The sequence below is a fragment of the Chlorella variabilis genome (genome assembly GCF_000147415.1).
Source record: "Chlorella variabilis unplaced genomic scaffold CHLNCscaffold_23, whole genome shotgun sequence".
NCBI lineage: Eukaryota > Viridiplantae > Chlorophyta > Trebouxiophyceae > Chlorellales > Chlorellaceae > Chlorella > Chlorella variabilis.
Window position 1 is genome coordinate 404,448 of NW_005435065.1, and position 18,955 is coordinate 423,402.

The 18,955-nt window shown below is 60.9% G+C and overlaps 6 protein-coding genes across 6 annotated transcripts; 4 read left to right on the forward strand and 2 right to left on the reverse strand.

The window, feature by feature from the left end:
* Positions 1–362: 362 nt before the first annotated feature.
* CHLNCDRAFT_26891 (hypothetical protein) lies at positions 363–5,012 on the forward strand (the record flags this gene model as incomplete). The annotated part of the gene is made up of 18 exons (XM_005844280.1): positions 363–452; positions 562–659; positions 818–923; positions 1,025–1,081; positions 1,333–1,428; positions 1,604–1,748; positions 1,947–2,025; positions 2,158–2,314; positions 2,487–2,576; positions 2,747–2,877; position 2,933; positions 3,081–3,216; positions 3,412–3,602; positions 3,782–3,862; positions 3,954–4,020; positions 4,226–4,447; positions 4,618–4,718; positions 4,872–5,012. The coding sequence occupies 18 exons, from the start codon at positions 363–365 to the stop codon at positions 5,010–5,012; spliced, it is 1,989 nt and encodes a 662-aa protein (XP_005844342.1).
* Positions 5,013–5,170: 158 nt separating this feature from the next.
* On the reverse strand, positions 5,171–6,885 carry CHLNCDRAFT_139117 (hypothetical protein; the record flags this gene model as incomplete). Its single annotated transcript, XM_005844363.1, has 8 exons — positions 5,171–5,221; positions 5,392–5,588; positions 5,701–5,839; positions 5,952–6,010; positions 6,160–6,289; positions 6,418–6,486; positions 6,648–6,684; positions 6,794–6,885. 8 exons carry the CDS (start codon positions 6,883–6,885, stop codon positions 5,171–5,173), a joined length of 774 nt encoding a protein of 257 aa, XP_005844425.1.
* A 477-nt stretch (positions 6,886–7,362) lies between these two features.
* On the forward strand, positions 7,363–8,248 carry CHLNCDRAFT_139118 (hypothetical protein; the record flags this gene model as incomplete). The annotated part of the gene is made up of 4 exons (XM_005844281.1): positions 7,363–7,401; positions 7,596–7,628; positions 7,724–7,972; positions 8,117–8,248. The coding sequence occupies 4 exons, from the start codon at positions 7,363–7,365 to the stop codon at positions 8,246–8,248; spliced, it is 453 nt and encodes a 150-aa protein (XP_005844343.1).
* A 2,814-nt stretch (positions 8,249–11,062) lies between these two features.
* On the forward strand, positions 11,063–13,280 carry CHLNCDRAFT_58926 (hypothetical protein; the record flags this gene model as incomplete). Its single annotated transcript, XM_005844282.1, has 5 exons — positions 11,063–11,323; positions 11,667–11,734; positions 12,753–12,955; positions 13,066–13,133; positions 13,227–13,280. 5 exons carry the CDS (start codon positions 11,063–11,065, stop codon positions 13,278–13,280), a joined length of 654 nt encoding a protein of 217 aa, XP_005844344.1.
* Positions 13,281–15,734: 2,454 nt separating this feature from the next.
* On the reverse strand, positions 15,735–17,831 carry CHLNCDRAFT_139122 (hypothetical protein; the record flags this gene model as incomplete). Its single annotated transcript, XM_005844364.1, has 7 exons — positions 15,735–15,752; positions 15,848–15,922; positions 16,162–16,446; positions 16,808–16,867; positions 17,278–17,413; positions 17,610–17,682; positions 17,777–17,831. The coding sequence occupies 7 exons, from the start codon at positions 17,829–17,831 to the stop codon at positions 15,735–15,737; spliced, it is 702 nt and encodes a 233-aa protein (XP_005844426.1).
* Positions 17,832–18,317: 486 nt separating this feature from the next.
* On the forward strand, positions 18,318–18,851 carry CHLNCDRAFT_139123 (hypothetical protein; the record flags this gene model as incomplete). The annotated part of the gene is made up of 3 exons (XM_005844283.1): positions 18,318–18,327; positions 18,479–18,524; positions 18,668–18,851. 3 exons carry the CDS (start codon positions 18,318–18,320, stop codon positions 18,849–18,851), a joined length of 240 nt encoding a protein of 79 aa, XP_005844345.1.
* Between the last annotated feature and the right edge of the window lie 104 nt (positions 18,852–18,955).

The window sequence follows — 18,955 nt, forward strand, 5'->3', positions numbered from 1 at the left end:
AGAGAGGCGCTGCAGGCCCGCCCACATGACTGTGTACGCAGAGTTTTCGCGCCCTGCGCCACCTCAGCGATGGCATTAAAACAACCGAAAGGCAACATCTCACCAGTACAAGTGCTCGTGTGTGCGATTACTGGCGTCAAAACGCGCCCCTCTCGACATCGCCGCCTGATCAGAATCACAATCTCCAGGGGTCCTCTATCAGCCCGCTGGACGCTGCATTGTTCCAGAAGAGAGGCGGCCCCACTGGCGCACTGCGCATCAGAGTGGGCAGCGACGCATCGGGGCAGCACCGCCGCTGGTTACGGCGGCGGCGGGGCGTGACGCAGGCCAGCGGTGAGGGGCCCAGGTGGCAGTGAGGCAGGATGGTGGGCAAGGGCAAGGCCGACGTGCTGCAGCAGAAGAGTCCTGCCGAGTTCTTCGCCGACAACCGCACCATCGCGGGATTCGACAATGTGAGCGGCCAGCTTTGGGCTGCCTGAGGCATGTGGCAGCGCGCTGTGTCCATGCCTCCTCCCCTCCATCCATGCCTGCTGACGTTGGACCGCCCTGTTACGCCTGCAGCCCGGCAAATGCCTGTACACGACCATCCGCGAGCTGGTGGAGAATGGGTTGGATGCCGCCGAGAGCATCAGCCAGCTGCCGGACATTGACATCACCGTGTGAGCCGCCGCCCTGCCAGCACACAGGCGCCGGCCGCTCCCTTCCCCCGCTTCCCCATTGCCTGCCTGCCTGGCCCTGCCAGCTGCTGCTGCCGCCGCCAGCCTCACAGCCTGCCTCCTATGCGGCCTGCCTCCACACGTCGCTTGGCCTTGTGCAGTGAGGAGATCAGCCAGCACCGGCTGAACAAGATGCGAGGGGTGACCAACCATGACAGGATAGATGAGGAGCTGTACCAGGACTACGAAACAGAGGGTGCCAAGCAGGTGCTTTGTTTGTGGCAGGTTGGGGAAATGGTGTGGCATGTTGAGTCGCAGAGCGACCGTGCTCCCAGCTGGCAATGCATTAACCGTGTGGTGTGGTGCAGAAGCGGCTGGCCAAGGAGGCAAAGGAGATGGAGCGGCTGGAGAAGCAGGCAGCCAAGGTGGGCCCTGCCATTTTGGTGGTGGTGGTTTGTGTTTTGTAGTGGTGGTGGAGGGGCAGGTAGTCGGCACTGGCTTTGCTTGCTGCATGTGATGACCATGCATGCATCAGAGCTCTGCTTCCTTGCTCGACAGCAGCTGGCGGCAGTTGAGCAGGGCTGCGCTGTGGATGAGGGCCCCTGTGCTGCCCTGCTGCGCGGCGGTGTTTAAGGCGGGGTGCGGGTGTGTTCGTGCTCTTGTGCAGAAAGGCGAGAGCGCCGCGACGCTGGATGGCAAGAAGAGGGAACTGGAGGCGAGGCGGGCGGCGCAGGCCAAGACCGAGAAGAATTTCTTCAAAGTCACCGTCAGGGTGAGCGGTAGATGTTTTTTGCTCTGCTGCCCTGCCCCGCCCCGTGTACTGCACCTGGGCTGCTCCAAGCTGGGCATGCGTTACTCCACGTGTACACTGCCCTGCCGCTCTCCAAACGCCGTTTACACTGCCCCGCTCCCCGCTCACTCTGCCCGCCCGCCTCTGCCCCCCGCAGGACAACGGCATGGGCATGGCCCACAAGGACATCCCAGACATGCTGGGCCGAGTGCTGAGTGGCACCAAGTACGGCGTGAAGCAGACGCGGGGCAAGTTTGGGCTGGGCGCCAAGATGGCGCTCATCTGGTCCAAGATGAGCACGGGTGAGGGCAGAGCTTGTGGTGGTGGTGGTGTGTGTGTGGGGTCAGTAGCTATTTAAGCTCTGTGTGAGTGTGAGGGCTAGATTGCGTGTGGTGTGTGGTCGTGGGGAGTTCAGTGTTTCCTTTTGACCTCTGCTGCACCTTCAGCTGTACTCGGCTCCCCCTGTCACACCAACCCACTCACACGTTACCTGCCCACAGGCCTGCCCATCGAGGTGACAAGCGCCCGCTGCGGCTCCGCCTCCATCTCTTACTTCAAGCTGGACCTGGACATACAGAGGTGGGCGGCAGAGTTTGTGTACGTGTGTGGTGGTGGTCCAGGGCGGGGCGGAGTGGCGGTGGGTGTTGAGGGGCGGTCAGGCTGCGGCGACAGCCCGAGCTCCCCATGGACCCTTCCTGCTGCCTGCCGCAGGAACCAGCCCAACGTGCACGAGCAGAAGCTTTTGGACAATGGGGAGGGGTGGCACGGCGCGGAGCTGAGCGTGGTGATTGCGGGGAACTGGCAGTACTACCGTGCCAAGGTGTTCAAGTACCTGCAGCAGATTGCGGTCATCACGCCCTACGCCCAGGTTCGCCGCCCCCAGCCCAGTGTGCAGCCCAGCTGCTGGTGCCAGGATGTGCCATGTCTGCGGTCCATTTCGGATGCCTGCTGAGGCTGGGCTCAGGCCACCACCCTTGCCCCCCGGCCTTCCGGTGGCATGCTGCCCATATGCTCCTTTTGTGGTCGTCCGTGTGTTGCAGTTCCGGTTTGTGTTCAAAGCGGAGGATGAGAAGAGCAGCGTGCGCATCACCTTTGCACGCCGCACAACCACCATGCCGCAGCCGCCCAAGGTACAGGGGGCCTGTGGGCAGGCTGGGGGCCTGTGGCCTGTTTGCCAGCCATCGCGCCTGCCTCCACCCCTATCCAGCCGGCGCTGTGCCATCGATGTTTCTTCGGCAGACTGCACTGCCACTTGACAGCGGCCATGGGCCCCTGGCTGGTTGGCTGCCGCTGGTTGCAGGCCACCAAGCACCACCCTTCCTCTGTGGACCTGGAGCTCATCAAGCGCCTGGCCTCATCAACCAACTGCACCAGCCTGGCTGCTTTCCTGAGCAAGGAGTTTGACTGCATCCGCCGCGACCTGGCAGGCACGTGACGGCCTGGTAGGCGGGCAGCCAGGGGCAGCGCGTTACAGGGTTGCTGACAGGGTGCATTTGGGTGCAATAGCCGCGCTGGTGGCTTTGTTGGACCTTGCTATGATGAGTCTGTGCAGACCTGGCTTGCTGCCCACTCGCTGGCTGTCGCGTGGGTACTAGACTGCTCCCGAGGCTGTGCCTGCGCCTGCGTCTGCAGAGAAGATTTCGCTGGAGATGCGATGCGACCCCTCTGTCAGCCCTGCCGAGCTGACCGGCAAGCAGTTAGTGGCCATGCACGACCTGCTGCACCAGCTGCGCTTTCAACCCCCGGATGGCAACCACCTGAGCCCTGCAGGTGGGTGCACTGGGTGCATCGGCGTTTGAAACAGAACGTGCCTGCGTGCCAAAATGCTAGCACTTTATGTGGGATTCCTTGTTGAGGCGGTTACACAATCTGGTCTTCCATACTTGTAATTGGTGCTGTGCCTTGCCACCTCCCACTCTTGTCACCAACCCCTCGCACTACCCGTAATAACCACCTGTCCTGCAGGCGAGTACAACCTGCGGCTGGGCATCATGAAGGAGCTCCGCCCCGAGATGGTTGCCACCCACCAGGGCACCGTGGGGGTGCACGAGGGGCACGCCTTTGTGGTGGAGGCGGCGGTGAGCGTGGGCGGGCGCAACATCAAGCCCGGCCTCAACATTCACCGCTTCGCCAACCGCATCCCGTTGCTGTTTGAGGTGGGGGGGGAGGGAGGGGCTGCAACGTCTGCTAGCACAGGTTGCACACGTAGTATCACGTTTTCAGCATGCGGCATGCTGATGAAAAAAGCTTGCGGCATGCTGAGCCGCGGGGACTGGCGCAGGCTGTGTTGCAGCATTGGGCGCTGGATCCCAGCTGTGCCTCTCTGCCTGTGTAGGGCGGCTCGGATGTAATCACTCGCACCGCCATCAAGCGCATCAACTGGTCTGCCTACAAGATCAACCAGTCATCCGACAAGGTGCGACGCCCTGCGGCGGCACAGCGGGCCAGGCCAGCAACACGCCAGCTATGTCGTGAGCAACTTGCTCAGCTGGGGTGCGGCCATGCAGGTTGGGGTGTTTGTGTCGCTGGTGTCAACCAAGATCCCCTTCAAGGGTGCTGGGAAGGAGTACATAGGTGGGTGGCTGGGGGGTGCTGTTGTTGTCGAGCTGCTGACGTCAGCTGCATGATGGATCCGTGTACAGTGCCAGTGCGTTTGAATAGCAAGCCTGGCCAGGCTTGTTCTTCGGGGATTGTTTTTATGCTTGCACACAAACCGGCGCAGCAGCGCTGATCGAACCTGCCTGGAGTGTGGCGCGCGCCCGCCTGCCACGCTGTGCAGCCGATGATGTGGAGGAGATTCAGCAGGCTGTGCGCACCGCCATCCAGCAGTGCTGCTCGCAGCTCAAGAACAAGATCTCCAAGCAGCAGGCGGCGCGAGAGCAGCGGCTGCGCAAGAAGAACCTCACCAAGTACATCCCAAACGTGGCGGCGGCGCTGTTCACGGTGCTGCAGGCGGTGGCAGAGCGCAAGGAGGAGCCAGCAGGCAAGACGACACGCCCAGGTGGCGGCTGTGGGGTAGCCCACAGGGCGGTGCCGCAGGCATCGGCCCTGCCTCTGTCCGTCAGTGGCTGCTCTGTCTGATAGGCTGCAAATCTGTGACCCACTGTTCGACCTTCCTCACGCACACCCTTCCACCCCATTCTGCAGCAAAGCGGCGGCGGAGGGATGAAGAGGCGGAGGAGGTGGTGGTCGGGGTGCGGTCAGGCGAGGTCACTGAGCCCACCTTGGCAGCTAAGCTGCAGCAGCATGTGGAGCAGATCGACGTAGACATGGTGAAGGGGCTGGCTGGGCTGGGCTGCTGGGGGCACAGCACACCATTGCGCTCATGCTGCACAGCCCCCCGCCGCGTGTGTACAGCTTCTTTTGGATGTGCTCACCACCCCTCGACCACCCAATGTCTGCCCTGCTGCCCTGCGTTCCCGCAGGCGCTAGAGTACCAGCTGCAGCAGGGCGTGACCGAGGCAGCCAAGGTGGAGGCCTGCCTGATGCCGCACAGCGCGCGGCACCAGTATGGGCCGGAGGCGCACTGCGACGTGGGCGTGATCCGACGACTGCAGGAGCTGTGAGCCGCCACCCGGCCATCTGTACATCATTGCCATCTGATCCACAGCAGCAGCAGCAGCACCAGCAGCGCAAGGTTTACACAGCAATGTGCTGGTATCCAGCCGCCCGGCAGGGCGGCATTATCCAGAGACAGGCAGTGACAGGCGCACGAGCGTGTTCCCTATATGATCAGTCGGCGGTTGCTCTTGAACATCATCCGCACACCCATGACCTGCAACGGCACCATTCGAGCAAGCAAAACACCACTTGGAGCACATGCACAAATCAAACACGAGTGCAGGAAAACACCCATGCGTGCATGCACGTCCAGGCAGGCAGGATTCCACACCATGCATGCAGGCAGCCATGGCAGTGGCAGAACAGACGGTGGCAGCGGCGCACCTGTACAAAGCTGGCCAGCACAATGGTGCCGCAGATGAGGAGCATGTAGCCCAGCGCGCGCGCGTGGGTGCTCTGCGCGGTGCGCAGGTGGCGCACGGTGCGGGCGTATAGGTACCGCTGCTCGTTGGTCACGTTCATGAGGTAATAGTCCAGCCGCTGCAGCCCCTGCGTCACCTCCTCCACCTGCTCCACGGTGCCTGCGCAGCGGCAGGCGGGGGACCCAGGTGGTCGTTGCGTTTTGCAGGTTCTCGGGCCACCTGTGCCCAGCCTGCTCTCACCGCACCCCAGCTCCACGTCCGGCTCGCTCACCAAGGTGCTTTGGGTCGAGAGCCGGCGGCGACTCGCCACCGGCCGCGGCGTTGCGCTGCCACTCGAAGCTGGTGCCCACCAGCGACATGCTGTTCACGGTGAAGTAGCTGATCTTCACAATCACAGACGGCCGCAGGATCTGCAGATCGCCGACAAGCAGGAGAAGCAGAAACGGCAGCCTCAGGCCGTGCACTCAACCCAAAGCATACAGGCAGCGGGTGAATACGGCTGTGCAGCGCAGCGCGGCGCACCTGGCCTTTGCTGACGCGGAAGCACGCCCGCCAGGGACCCTGCCCGCCCTCGGCAGTCACTGCAGGGTGCCAGACCAGCAGCAACAGTCAGCCGACCCTTTCATACCGACAGGCTCCTCAAAAGGTTCTGATGCAAATGACAGGGCCCTCCCCCATAAACAAACAGCCCCACTCACCCCCAATGACATGCACACACACTACCCTGCACTCGTGTGCGGCTTGCCTGCTATCTCCGTCTCGCTCACGGCATCCTCCTTGTGCACGCTGTTGCCGGTGGGGCCGTACACATTGAAGTCCACGGCGGCCTTGTTGGCCTCTGTGCCATACCGGCTGGTGATCTGCGGGACAAATAGCCCCAGGGCCGCAATCACAACGCCATGTGTCTCAGAAGGCCCTGGCCTCCAGAATCCCTGCCCCTTTGTCTGCAACCACTGTGATGCGCCAGCACAAGGGCGCATCTGCTCACCACAAAGCCCAGGTCCACAAGCACGTGCGTGTGCTCTGGCGTCTGCTCCTTGTTCTTCACCATCTCCCACTGCACGAAAAAAAACAACAATGTGAGCAACATGGGATTCGTGGCCGCCGCATGCCAGCACATAGATTTCTTATCGGCGCCGGGCGCGCCACAGGGCGCGGCCGTGTGGGCGGCGGAGGTTGGCCTGCGTTTGGGGTGCGCTGCCAGCACCTGCACCCCACCTGATAATCGGGCATGATCTCAGTTATGCACTCCTCCCTGCAGGAAGCGGCAGCACGGGGCTGGGAGAGTAACACGGAGGTGTGGCTTTGCGAGGTTGGGATGCCCCAAGGCCTGCACGCACTGTGCGGCCACCCTGAGAGTGTACCTGCCGGCAAACAGGCGCCAAGCCAGAGCATCGGCGGAGGAAGCGACCAGCAGCAGGGCTGCCGCCGCCAACCAGCAGGCCCCGGGCTTCATCGAGGCGGGGTGCTGGCGAAAGATCCGATTGTGCAATCCAGGCGCCGTGCAGGTCGCGCTGCTGTAGTGCTGCACTACTCTCGGCGCGAAGACCCGAAATTCCGTGCTCAGTTCATAGATGGCCGCAGTCACAGTCGTGCACGCACGCATGCAAGCGATGCGCCACGCGACACGACTTGTTGCATCACCGTGACAGCCCAAGAGATCAAACCCTCGGCTTCTGCCTGCCCGCATGGTTGCCACAGGCGGTGGACCAAACCCTGGGGCACCCAGCGCGGGAAAGGCGGCAGGCGCAGCCAAGGGCGCCGCTGCGGCGGGAGGCGCGGCAGCAACAGGAGGTGAAGTGGTGGTCTTGCAGGGAGCCAGCCGCGTTGTGTGATCACCTGCTTCCCAATGCCAATTCTCGGCGAACCATCGCACCCCGCAGGCGGCGTACGTGCATGGTGGGATGGACTCTGGTCAGCGCACGGCCCGGTGATGGAGCAGCGAGTGAGGGGCGCTGTGACCAAGCTGCAGGTGGGGCAAGCAGAGCTGAGGTTTGCATACTGCACTGCACCATCAACAGCTGCTGCTGCGGCATGGGGGCTAGCCTGTGTTTGCCGCCGCCCCGACGCCATGCTTCATTGCGTGTTCGCTTGGCTGCCTGCTATCTTTGCCTGCTGCCCACCGGTCCACATGTCGCTGCCTGTTGCGGCCCGCCACTTGTGCAGAAGACAAAGTGGACCATGCCTGTAGATGTCAAGGTGTGTGGAACAGCTGGCGGCTCATGAACCAGCTGTGAGCCATTGTCACCTGTGCCCCTCGTCAACCCTCACAAGTCGACCCCCTGGTGGTGCAGGTGGACTTCCTGAAACCGACCATTGAGACGGTTTCGGAGTCATTGAGGGGGGCATGGGTGCAGCTGCCGCCACCCGTGCAGCAGGCAGCGCCCTATGTGGGTGTGGCCATGGGCAGCGGAATCGTCGTGTATGCGGTGCAGCAGCGGCGGCTTAACCAGCAGAGGGAGAGGAGTGCGGAGCTGCAGCTGCAGGTAACGGCGCTGCACAAGGAGCGGCACGAGCTGCTGCGGCGTGTGAACACCCTCAAGGTGAAGCAGCAGCACACCAGCTGCATTGCATGTGCATCAATGCCGTTCAGGTGTTGCTTGAGTGCGCATGCTGCTGCTGCGCACATCGCTGTCATGCTACTTGTGCCAGTGTGAAAACCGCTGACCTCTTTTTGTTGTCGGCAGGCCAATCGTGCACCCCGGACGGAGATGGAGGCGCGGCTGGCCAATGCTGTGGCGGAAGCCACCAATGCAGCAGCCGCAGCTGCTGATGCGGCAGCCAGGGCGGCGACGGCCTGTATAATCCAACGACCCTAGTTCAGCCCACGATTGACGCAGCAAGCTTAGAGATAGTTCTTGGAACTTGTTGTTTGTTCATATTTGTTAGCTTTTCCTACAGGGTTCCTGGCTGCAATGGAACTGCATTGCTGACAGCTGCCATGAGCATTAGTTGTAATGTCATCTCCAACTGCCAGCCCGCTCAGCGGCTGCCCTGTTTGGCTGGCACCAGTGCAGCCTAGTCGTAGAGGTCCCCCTGCAGATTTGTGCTGTGTTTTTGTGACTTTCAAGCCGTAAAAACGTAACCCTGTGCGCCCTGTTTCTACCTCTGCAGGAATGAATCCCAGGTCCGGAACATGGTGTGACGCATTGAGTTGTTGCATTTTGCAAACGAGAACAGCGGTATAACACAACAGCTTGGCTAATGGACATGGTGTAGCAACTTGGGGGGCTTGAACGTTACGTGCAATGACAGAGAAAAATAGCATGATGCAGCGCAGGTGCTGCATTTCAGGAAAAACAGTGCGAAACACAGACAGTTTGCGGTGAGATGTATTGTGCCGGGCAGTTCTCCTACATTTTCCCAGCGTGCTGCTTTTTGTTGCACTTGCGGCGCTTTGCCTGTCGCTCCTCAACCAGCGCATCAGCCCTCCGTGCAGCCTCAATCAGGGGGCCGCTGCGGCCTTGACCTCCTCGTCGCTGGCCCCTGCAGCCCGCGCTGCATTCTCAGCGGTAGTCACAGCCGCCCACGCCTTGGCCGCCAGCGTCTTCGCATTCTTGGAGCCCAAGGGGCGCCCCCTGCGCTTAGCTGGTGGCGGCTGGTAGTGGCTGTCGGTGGCTGGTGGTGTTGTTGGCTCATGCGATTCTAGCAATAGCTGCAAAACAACAGGGAGGGGCTTTGTGGATTAGCACGGTGAGGCTGGTACCTGGGACATGGCAGGTACTTAAGCTTGCTTTGCCAGACAACAGGTTACCCAATGCGGGCAGGTGCACACTGGCGGAACTCACAATTAAGGCTTCTGCCCCCTCCTCTGCCTTTTTGCGCTCCTCCTCTTCCTTGTTGTGCTCGTCGCGGGTGGAACTCATAAGAACTGACGCGCCAGCCTCAGCGGGGTTGTCATGCTGCGGGTGCTCCCCCACATCTGCCGCTGCCGCTGGCCCTGGGACTGACCTTGGAATGGCTGCATCCTTCCGACGCTTGCTGTCCGGCTCATCATTGGCCCGCTCTGCCAGGTTTGCCTCCTCATGTGGCCGCTTCCTGCCCTTATTCACCTGCTCTACTGCCAGCCTGCTCTCGGCTGCTCGCAACCGTGTTGACAGCTCTCCAACCCTGGTAGCCATAAAGGTGACTTTGACTGCTGCCACATCCAGCTGGCGCTTTTGAGAACTGATCTTCGCCATCAGATCATCAATTTTAGGTTGCTGCATTGGTTCAATAAGGCAGCTAACTATGATGCTGAAAATACAATCATAATTTCTTACCAATGGCATGCCTGCACTTCCAGGGAACTGATGTGATGTGATCTTGCACATGTTAACATTACGTGACTGCAGAGGGGGGGAGAGTCACCTTGAGAGGTTGAGCTGTGAGTTCTTGGTGTGCAGTAAGATGGTTGGGGCCCCGGGCCGCCGTCATCGGCGCCATACCACCACCTAGCACATGGCGCGGGTGGAGGCATGGCGCGGGCGGAGGTTAGGGCAAGGATGTGATCATCCCTACCCATGACAATGTTTCTTGAAGCAACCTTAGAGAGCCTGCACATTCTTGCCCCCTGATACAGCTGGGGTTGAAAACCAAACAGCCAAATGCATTGGGCGGGGTAATCCCTGCCACACACACGCACATGTTTTCCATGGAAAACATGTGCGTTGCCTATGTAGGCAACGCCTTCCCAAAATGTATGCTCACCACGCTTAAGCGTGCCATTCCGGTACCCCAGACCGATATGGAGTGTTGTGCGCATTCCGTCCCTTAGCAGTGGCGACGACCGCCGGGATTTAGTAGCCGTAACGGAGCCGATAACTTGCTGCGCATGCGGCACCAGTTCTGGCTGCTCTGCAAACCGTACGCAACATTCCTCGACAGCCCGTTGCTCATTGACCCGTGCCTTTGTGCTGCCACGGCCGCGGCGGTTCTGGAGGAACTGATCCATCAAGAGAGTCCTTCACTTCAGCAGCAAACCGGTGCTGCTGCTTGGGAGGTTTGCGTGCCCACTCTTTCCTTTGGGCGAGACGGCGGGTCTCAAGTGCCCACCCAGCTGCCAGCAAGGGCATCTGCTCGCTGCCACTGTCCAGCGCCGCTGCCCGTGCCGGCACTGGTGCGGGAGGGGCCATCAATGCGCCAGTAGCTTTCTTGGGCTCTGCCTGCTGTCAGCCTCATTGACCAGTGGTGCTGTACACATGGGCGACAACGGGGTAGTAGGCAGGCCGCGGGAAGCCGCGGGTGTAGAAGCCGCGGGTGTAGAAGCCGCGGCTTCTGTTAAACTGTGCTCCGACAGCGCGGCCGCACAGTACGCCGAGGTACATGGCCAAACCAGTCATTCCGCAATTCTCTTCTTCTTCTTCTTCTTCTTCTTCTTCGGGGCACGCGCTTGAGGCCTCCCGTGACCAGACACGGTGGGCCCAGGAGGTGCACCTGCGGGGCACGCGGGGGACAGCGCCAGCCACCCAGCCACCTACGGAGCACCAACCGCGGCCCGGTAGGGCTGCGCTGAGCCTGCGCGGGCCTGGCTGAGATGCCGCCGCCTGCCGCTTCTGGTGGCCACACAATATTTGTACGCGTGGCTCTGCTGCAGCTGCTGCCGAGCGTACGCGTCTACAGCTGTTTACTTTTTTCTCCCTTACCATCACACCATGGTTGCAGACCTCATGTTGTTCAGTTACCTCAACCAAAACACGGCTGAATGGATAGTTCGGGAGCCCACAATCACCATCATCAAGATGTCCGTTCTGCCAGGCGACGGCAATCTTGCGCAGCTGGAGTTCTTCAACGCTGATGGTGTCAACGTTGGTCGCGGCGAGTATATGCTGCGCCATGGCTACGGCCTGGACGGTGAGGTCGCACCATACGTTGGCGATCGGTATATCCTTGACTACCGCAACAGCTATTCCATGGTAGGTCCCAACGGTGCTATCGTCTTTACTCTGAACCACCAAAAGCAACAGAGCTTCAACTGTCCTGGGGTTGATTACATTGTTCGCTACCCGAATGGCGCCATCAAAACACAACGCATAGCTGATGTCGTGGAGCCGGCGCAGGAAGCGGTTGGGGGTCTAGCCACGTGCACTTGACGTGTGACGGGCACCTCCTCGTGTTACAGAATGATCCCTTTAGCTGTAACGAACAAAACAAACCGGGCCGTCTCGGCAAGCCGCTGCCGCTGCAGCCGTCTACCAGCACCCGCAAGACCTCGCGCTCTGGAACCGGGGAGTTTAGTGCCGCTCATCCGGTCCACAGGCTGCGCTGGGCCTGCGCGGGCCTGGTGTGGATGCCCGCCTGCGCCTGCTGGCTGTGATGGCGCAGACGTCCGTTAACCCGAAGAATAATATTTTGCATGGTCAGATGGCCAAGCGAAAGGGTCGTGACTTTGATGACGCTATTTCTCCTTAGCACAAAGCCGATGACGCCCCTACTGTCGTGCCATCTTTGCAGGCTTTTATCGGTGCAATGGGGTATGCACAGCCAACAGCATCTGTTGCCCATACAGTGTTGCCCATACGCATTGCGCTTCATGCATTGCCGTCCACAGCTGCAGCACATGCGATGCCGGTTACTTGTTGAACGCCAAAAAAAGGGTGCGCTGAAAAGGCCTCACGATCCCAGGACGAATCTCTTCACATCCTGATGTCTGGACTTACTATAGCTGCTTCATTCCAATGGTGCAGTGTAAGGCGATTCCGTGCACAGATCCCAGCAGCCCTGCGTACAGCGAACATTGCGCTTCATGCGACGGCATGAACAGCTGCAGCACATGCGATGCCAGTTACTTGTTGACAGCCCAGAAAAGGGTGCGCTGAAAGTTCTGCGATTTGTCAGATGATGATGTTGCGGTGCAAGCAGGAGGACGGAGAGTTGCGGCAGGTGGCGCTCACTTGCCCCTTCGCCTCGCGCGCGCGCGCGCGTGCCCCCCCCCCCCGTTGGGCTGCAGTGCTTGAGGACACCCCCAAAACCCCGCCCTCCGCCACCTCAGTCAGCTTCGATGGTAGGCGGCCCTCACGACATTGGCTTTAACTACAAGGGTGGGTCCCCCTACATACCAATTGCCTGGCTGGCTGTGATTCGGTATCACTTACCTTGCTGGGCCGACCCTGGGCAGGAGGCCCTAATTGCGGCTGGCCAGACATCACACCATGGGGGAGGGCTAGCGGGGGCGCGGGCCTGGATGCATGCTGGCGTTTGCTTCAACCAATTGAAGAACCATTTTGTATTCGAGACAACTACCTTAAGCTTGTTGTGGGGACTGCCCAGGCCGCTCATCCACCGTCTGGACCTGCTAGCTGACCCACCCTCCCCGCCCGCTGTGTCCAACTCTTCTACCTGCAGGCGGACCGTGGACCCGTTCAAGGGCCACGTCGGTAAACCCTACAGCATCTACACGGATGGCAGCGGTGTGAAGCTGATTGCCACAATGGGCACAGGCGGGTTCAACCACCGTGACATCTTCATCCGCGCCATTCATGTCCAAAAGGGCAATTCTTCTGCGGCTGCCGTCCTCCAGAAGCTGGGCAACACCTGGCTGCTGCGTGGTGGGTGTTGCCGCTGCATGCGGGTCAGTATGTTGGGCAAGCGATGGCAGTAGCTCAGGGCCTTGAGTGAGCGGTCAGCCATGAATGCCAATCTGCTCGCTTGGCTGCAGTGACGGCCAATGGCAAACATGGCAGGGGTTTGCAGTTCGTCAAGATTACCCCTGACATCCTGGTGGACGTGGGTGCTACTTTGCGCTGGCAAGTTGGACCCGACCCTGCTTTTCTTTGCAGCATTATGTGCTCGCACGCCGCCCTGTTTCTACCTCTGCAGGGCAATTGCAAGTCGGTGTCTAGCCGTGAGTCCCAGGTCTGGAACTTGGTGTGACGCATTCAGCGGTATAATACAACAGCTTGGCTAATAGACATGGTGTAGCAACTTGGGGGGCTTGAACGTTACGTGCAATGACAGAGAAAAATAGCATGATGCAGCGTAGGCTGCATTTTTTAGGAAATTAGGAAAAACTAGTGCGAAACACAGACAGTTTGCGATGAGATGTATTGTGCCGGGCAGTTCTCCTACATTTTCCCAGCGTGCTGCTTTTTGTTGCACTTGCGGCGCTTTGCCTGTCGCTCCTCAACCAGCGCATCAGCCCTCCGTGCAGCCTCAATCAGGGGGCCGCTGCGGCCTTGACCTCCTCGTCGCTGGCCCCTGCAGCCCGCGCTGCATTCTCAGCGGTAGTCACAGCCGCCCACGCCTTGGCCGCCAGCGTCTTCGCATTCTTGGAGCCCAAGGGGCGCCCCCTGCGCTTAGCTGGTGGCGGCTGGTAGTGGCTGTCGGTGGCTGGTGGTGTTGTTGGCTCATGCGATTCTAGCAATAGCTGCAAAACAACAGGGAGGGGCTTTGTGGATTAGCACGGTGAGGCTGGTACCTGGGACATGGCAGGTACTTAAGCTTGCTTTGCCAGACAACAGGTTACCCAATGCGGGCAGGTGCACACTGGCGGAACTCACAATTAAGGCTTCTGCCCCCTCCTCTGCCTTTTTGCGCTCCTCCTCTTCCTTGTTGTGCTCGTCGCGGGTGGAACTCATAAGAACTGACGCGCCAGCCTCAGCGGGGTTGTCATGCTGCGGGTGCTCCCCCACATCTGCCACTGCCGCTGGCCCTGGGACTGACCTTGGAATGGCTGCATCCTTCCGACGCTTGCTGTCCGGCTCATCATTGGCCCGCTCTGCCAGGTTTGCCTCCTCATGTGGCCGCTTCCTGCCCTTATTCACCTGCTCTACTGCCAGCCTGCTCTCGGCTGCTCGCAACCGTGTTGACAGCTCTCCAACCCTGGTAGCCATAAAGGTGACTTTGACTGCTGCCACATCCAGCTGGCGCTTTTGAGAACTGATCTTCGCCATCAGATCATCAATTTTAGGTTGCTGCATTGGTTCAATAAGGCAGCTAACTATGATGCTGAAAATACAATCATAATTTCTTACCAATGGCATGCCTGCACTTCCAGGGAACTGATGTGATGTGATCTTGCACATGTTAACATTACGTGACTGCAGAGGGGGGGAGAGTCACCTTGAGAGGTTGAGCTGTGAGTTCTTGGTGTGCAGTAAGATGGTTGGGGCCCCGGGCCGCCGTCATCGGCGCCATACCACCACCTAGCACATGGCGCGGGTGGAGGCATGGCGCGGGCGGAGGTTAGGGCAAGGATGTGATCATCCCTACCCATGACAATGTTTCTTGAAGCAACCTTAGAGAGCCTGCACATTCTTGCCCCCTGATACAGCTGGGGTTGAAAACCAAACAGCCAAATGCATTGGGCGGGGTAATCCCTGCCACACACACGCACATGTTTTCCATGGAAAACATGTGCGTTGCCTATGTAGGCAACGCCTTCCCAAAATGTATGCTCACCACGCTTAAGCGTGCCATTCCGGTACCCCAGACCGAAATGGAGTGTTGCGAGCATTCCGGCCCGAGCAGTGGCGACAACCCCAAGAATTTACCAGCCGAGCTAGGAGGCGCCTCTCAGGGCTTTGCGATAATGTCGCAAGCGTCTACAAACAATATATAGCAACAGCAGAATGGTTGAAGCAGCTGTCTGCGTTGTTTAAATGCGGTCTATGGAAATTTCGATGCCTTTCTTCCCTGCTCCCTTCCTCCGCACCCTCTTCTAGCTCAGGCGTTGCTACGGTCTTGCGTTATTTTATGGCCGGTGGATTGATTACAAACAAATCGGGCTCACCAGCAACAGCAAACGAGCGAGTGTTTGGGAAGGGGTGGAAGACAGTTGGTGGCCCTAATAATGCAACGGCGCAAGGCCTGGGCATAATTCCGGGTTGGTATGCTACCTTAGCATATTAATCAGTTACTATGGCATAAAGGGAGTGAGGAACTGTAGTTAGCACGCTTGGGAGAGCGGTTACGCTAGTAGAATGGCAGGCGGGAGTGGCGCGCCCGGGGCGCGCCGCGGGTTAGTTGTATGAAACACTGTCAATTAATAAAGTACTGTATGCACGATATTTGACTAAGACTACGGGCACAGAGAAAAGGAAGTAGGCAGGGTTACACCCTGCCCTTTACGGCACCTCTAGCTTCCAATTACACTCCCGTGTTGGTGCAGCAATTTCTGCGAAGCATGCAGGTGAAAGGGATTGCGCACCTGTGCGTCTGGCGATGCGCAAAGCATCTCTGTTGTTCTCACCCGTCTCCTCGTCCACTGTGCGTGTGAGTCCAGTGTGTTACAGAGTGTGTGTACCAATGCAAGCGGGGTGCGAGGGCGTTAGCCGGCGGCGCCAACTGCCGTGCGCAGCGCCAGGCACGATACCAACCCGAGGCGCCCTATGCGGCGGACTTGCCCTGCACACAGTGAGAATGAAGGCTTTGGCGGGAGTGGAAATTGTAACAGAAAAAAAACATTCAGTTCCGCTTTGCGGTTTGTTCCCATCACCCACCTTCTTCTTCGCCATCTTCTTCAAGTAGAACTCAAGCTCACGGCCCTCCAGAATGTAGCCATCGCAGCGGCCGCACTGCAGAAGAAGGCAGGCATGCGTGAGGTGCGGGCCAGCTGCAGGTACGCTGTGGTCACTGCAGCCGCCGCTGAAAAACGCCAGCACAATCCTGGGCTGCTGGTTGCTGAACCAGCGCGCTGCCCCTGCTGGGCATGTGACAACGCCCCTGCTGCTCGACACACATATAGCTGCTGCCCCAGCCTTCGCTGCTGCGTGCTGCACCAGCGTCCGCAACTGCATTGCTAAGGCCCGCGCACCTGGCCCGGGCGCGAGGAGATGGCGGCGTACAGCCGGCCCGTGGCGAACTGGTCGTCCAGGTGCTGGTCCAGCTTGCGGCCCTGGTTGCGCTGCTTGAGCTTCCGCTTCACGTGGTTGCTCTGCGGCGCGGCGGCCTCCTCGCCCTCGGCGGCGGCGGCGGCGGCGGCGGCGGCGCTCTTCTTCTTCTGCCCCACCTCCAGGCCGTAGTGCTGCTGGTACCACTGCTTGAAGGGCGCGGCGTCAATCTGGATGATGGCGCTCTTCACCAGCGTCTGGGTGCGCACCTGCAAGGGGCAGGGACCAAGGGGCAGGCGGTCGGCAGAGGGGCCGGCGACTGCACCAGCACCGTCCCCATTGCTCCGTCCCCATGCCCCCGATCTGTCGCTGCCATGGCTGCCACTGGCGCTGCACAGAGGTCTGCCTAGGCTGCCTGTGTAGACTCGGCACCACGCTGGCGCTTTCTTCCACCAAGGCTGCCAGCTCTCTACGCCACACCACACACAAACCAAGCTGCGCCTGATCCCCGCCGCTGGCTGCACGCAGGGTTTGGGCTGGTGCAAGGCAGGCGCACTCCGATGGCAGCCGCTGCGCCCGGCACAGACGCAGGCAGCAAGGGGAGATGGGCAGCAGCAGCAGGGGGCGCACCAGCTCGTTGTTGGAGGCGTTGTAGCTCACATCCAGGATGCGGACCTTGCGGGTCACAGCCTGCACCCAAGCGCACACGCGATGAGCAGTCAGCAGGCTTGCGCGCCCCACTTCTCGCCCCACTTCTCCTGCTGTGTCGAGTCGGGGCTGGCGCGCAGCCGTTGGGCCTGCTGCCACCATCGCAGCACATGCACTTGCGCTGCCCCCTCGGAAGCAGCCATGCATGCAGCTGGTTGCGTGCACGAGCGGCGCGGCCCGTCGTCGCTCGTCCGCGCTGACCACACGCCGGCATGCCCCCTGCCGGCGAAAGCCTCCCTGCTACCCATCCACGCCGCCACAGAGAGCCTCCCCGCTGCAGCGAGCCGTGCTGCTTGGCCCCCCGGCCCCCCCCATGTGCGGCGGCATGGTGGGGTGCTGCTCCAGCGGCTCGCTGCCCGTGCTTGGCAAGCCAGGCCGGCTGGTAAGCGCACCTCGGAGCCCCAGGAGAAGTTGCCGTGGTCCAGACGCAACGCGCGGAACTTGGAGTTGCCGCCACGCACGCGCACGCGGCGCACGCACACGTTGGAGGACAGCTTGGTCATCGCGGGCTGGCGGCCCAGCTCATACCTGCACCACGGCGCCAGCGACGGCGGCGGCGGGCCATTGAGCGGGCCCGACGCCGCTGATGCCCTAGCCCTTGCCCTCCCGTGTGAGCGCACGCAGCAGGGGGATCATCTGCCGACTGAGCCTGCCAGCAATCCCCTGGCCGCCCCTGCAGGTTCGCCGCCCGCCCCCCGCGGCGGCCGCTCCTGGCAGCACTCACTTCCGCTTCTTGCGCCAGGGCTTCTGCTTGCCGCCCGTGGCGCGGCGCTTGTGCAGCGAATCACGGGAGATACCTGCAATAGCAGGAGGAGGGGCGAGGCCATGTCATGCGGGCCTGCTGCTACAAGCTTCGTCGTCCATCCTTTGGCTGGTTCCTGGCTGTCCCACCCCAGTGCGAGGCGCCACGTTCCACGCTGCATGCTGCCGCCCCGGCGATGCGCATCACCCCCGCCCTCGCTGCTCAGCGCTGCCTGTGGCCTCACCCATGGTTGCCGCACTCCCTCCCCGGCTACCTGAAAAGGACAGGAGGCGCGCAGAGCCCTGGGCTTGGCGTGCCATTTCCTGCCGGGGTCGCGTGGCACCAGCCCGCACAACCGGGCGCGGTTGGCAACGTATTCGCACAGTTCAAAGCTCCTGCATCATTGGCTTGCAATCGCCACCGCGCTCTTCCATTCAAGCTTGGCGAAATGGCGTGCCTCCGTCGGCTGCTGCTGGGGTTTGCGGCAACCGTTCGGGGAGCAGGCGCCCTCCAATCAGCAGAGTCCTTGGCAGGCGGCCTCCAGGCCGCTGCCAGATGGGCCGCAGGCCCCGCGGCGCCAAGAAACTCTGGCGCCGCCTCTAGTGCGGCTGTTCTGGCGGCAGCTTGCAGCAGCAGCGGCGGCGGCTGCATCGGATTACGGTGTCTGCCATGCTTCCACACAACTGCAGCATGTCGGCCCGTGCTGGGCGGCAGCCGGGCGGCGAGCATAGCAGCGGCAGCCAGCGCTCTCCAAGGAAGGTCGGGAGCGCCTTCCATATGGCACAGGCGAGCGCCGTTGCTACCCCAGCAGCAATTCGCCTCCCAGCAATTTCGCGCGCGCACCACCTCAGCACACCTCGTGCCCAGGTTCCGCGGCGGCAAGGTCAAGCCATACTCGTGAGTCGCTGCAATGCACGTGGTGCCACTATTAGGCGTGGCCAGCCCCAATTAGTATGGCCATGGCTGCTGGCGTTGCACGCCTGCTTTGCCCGCTGCCCTCCTCTTGCCTCACCCCTGCCTGCCCATGCCCTGCCGCCCAGGTCCTACAAGCGGCGATTCAAGCTGACAGCCACCGGCAAGGTGCTGTACCCGCGGCCAGGCCACGTCCACAAGCGCTTCAACAAGACCAAACGGCAGCTGTTTGAACTGAGCGGGATGCAAGTCATGAAGCCGCGATACGCCAAGACGGTCAAGAAGATTGGCTTCAAGCTGCGCCACTTTTAGGCTGGCAGCGCTTGCCGCCCCTCCCACCACCTACGGTTGTAACGTGTGCGCTAGCTGAGCTGACAGCGATAAGTCACACGAGGTGTCGACAATCACATGGTGGA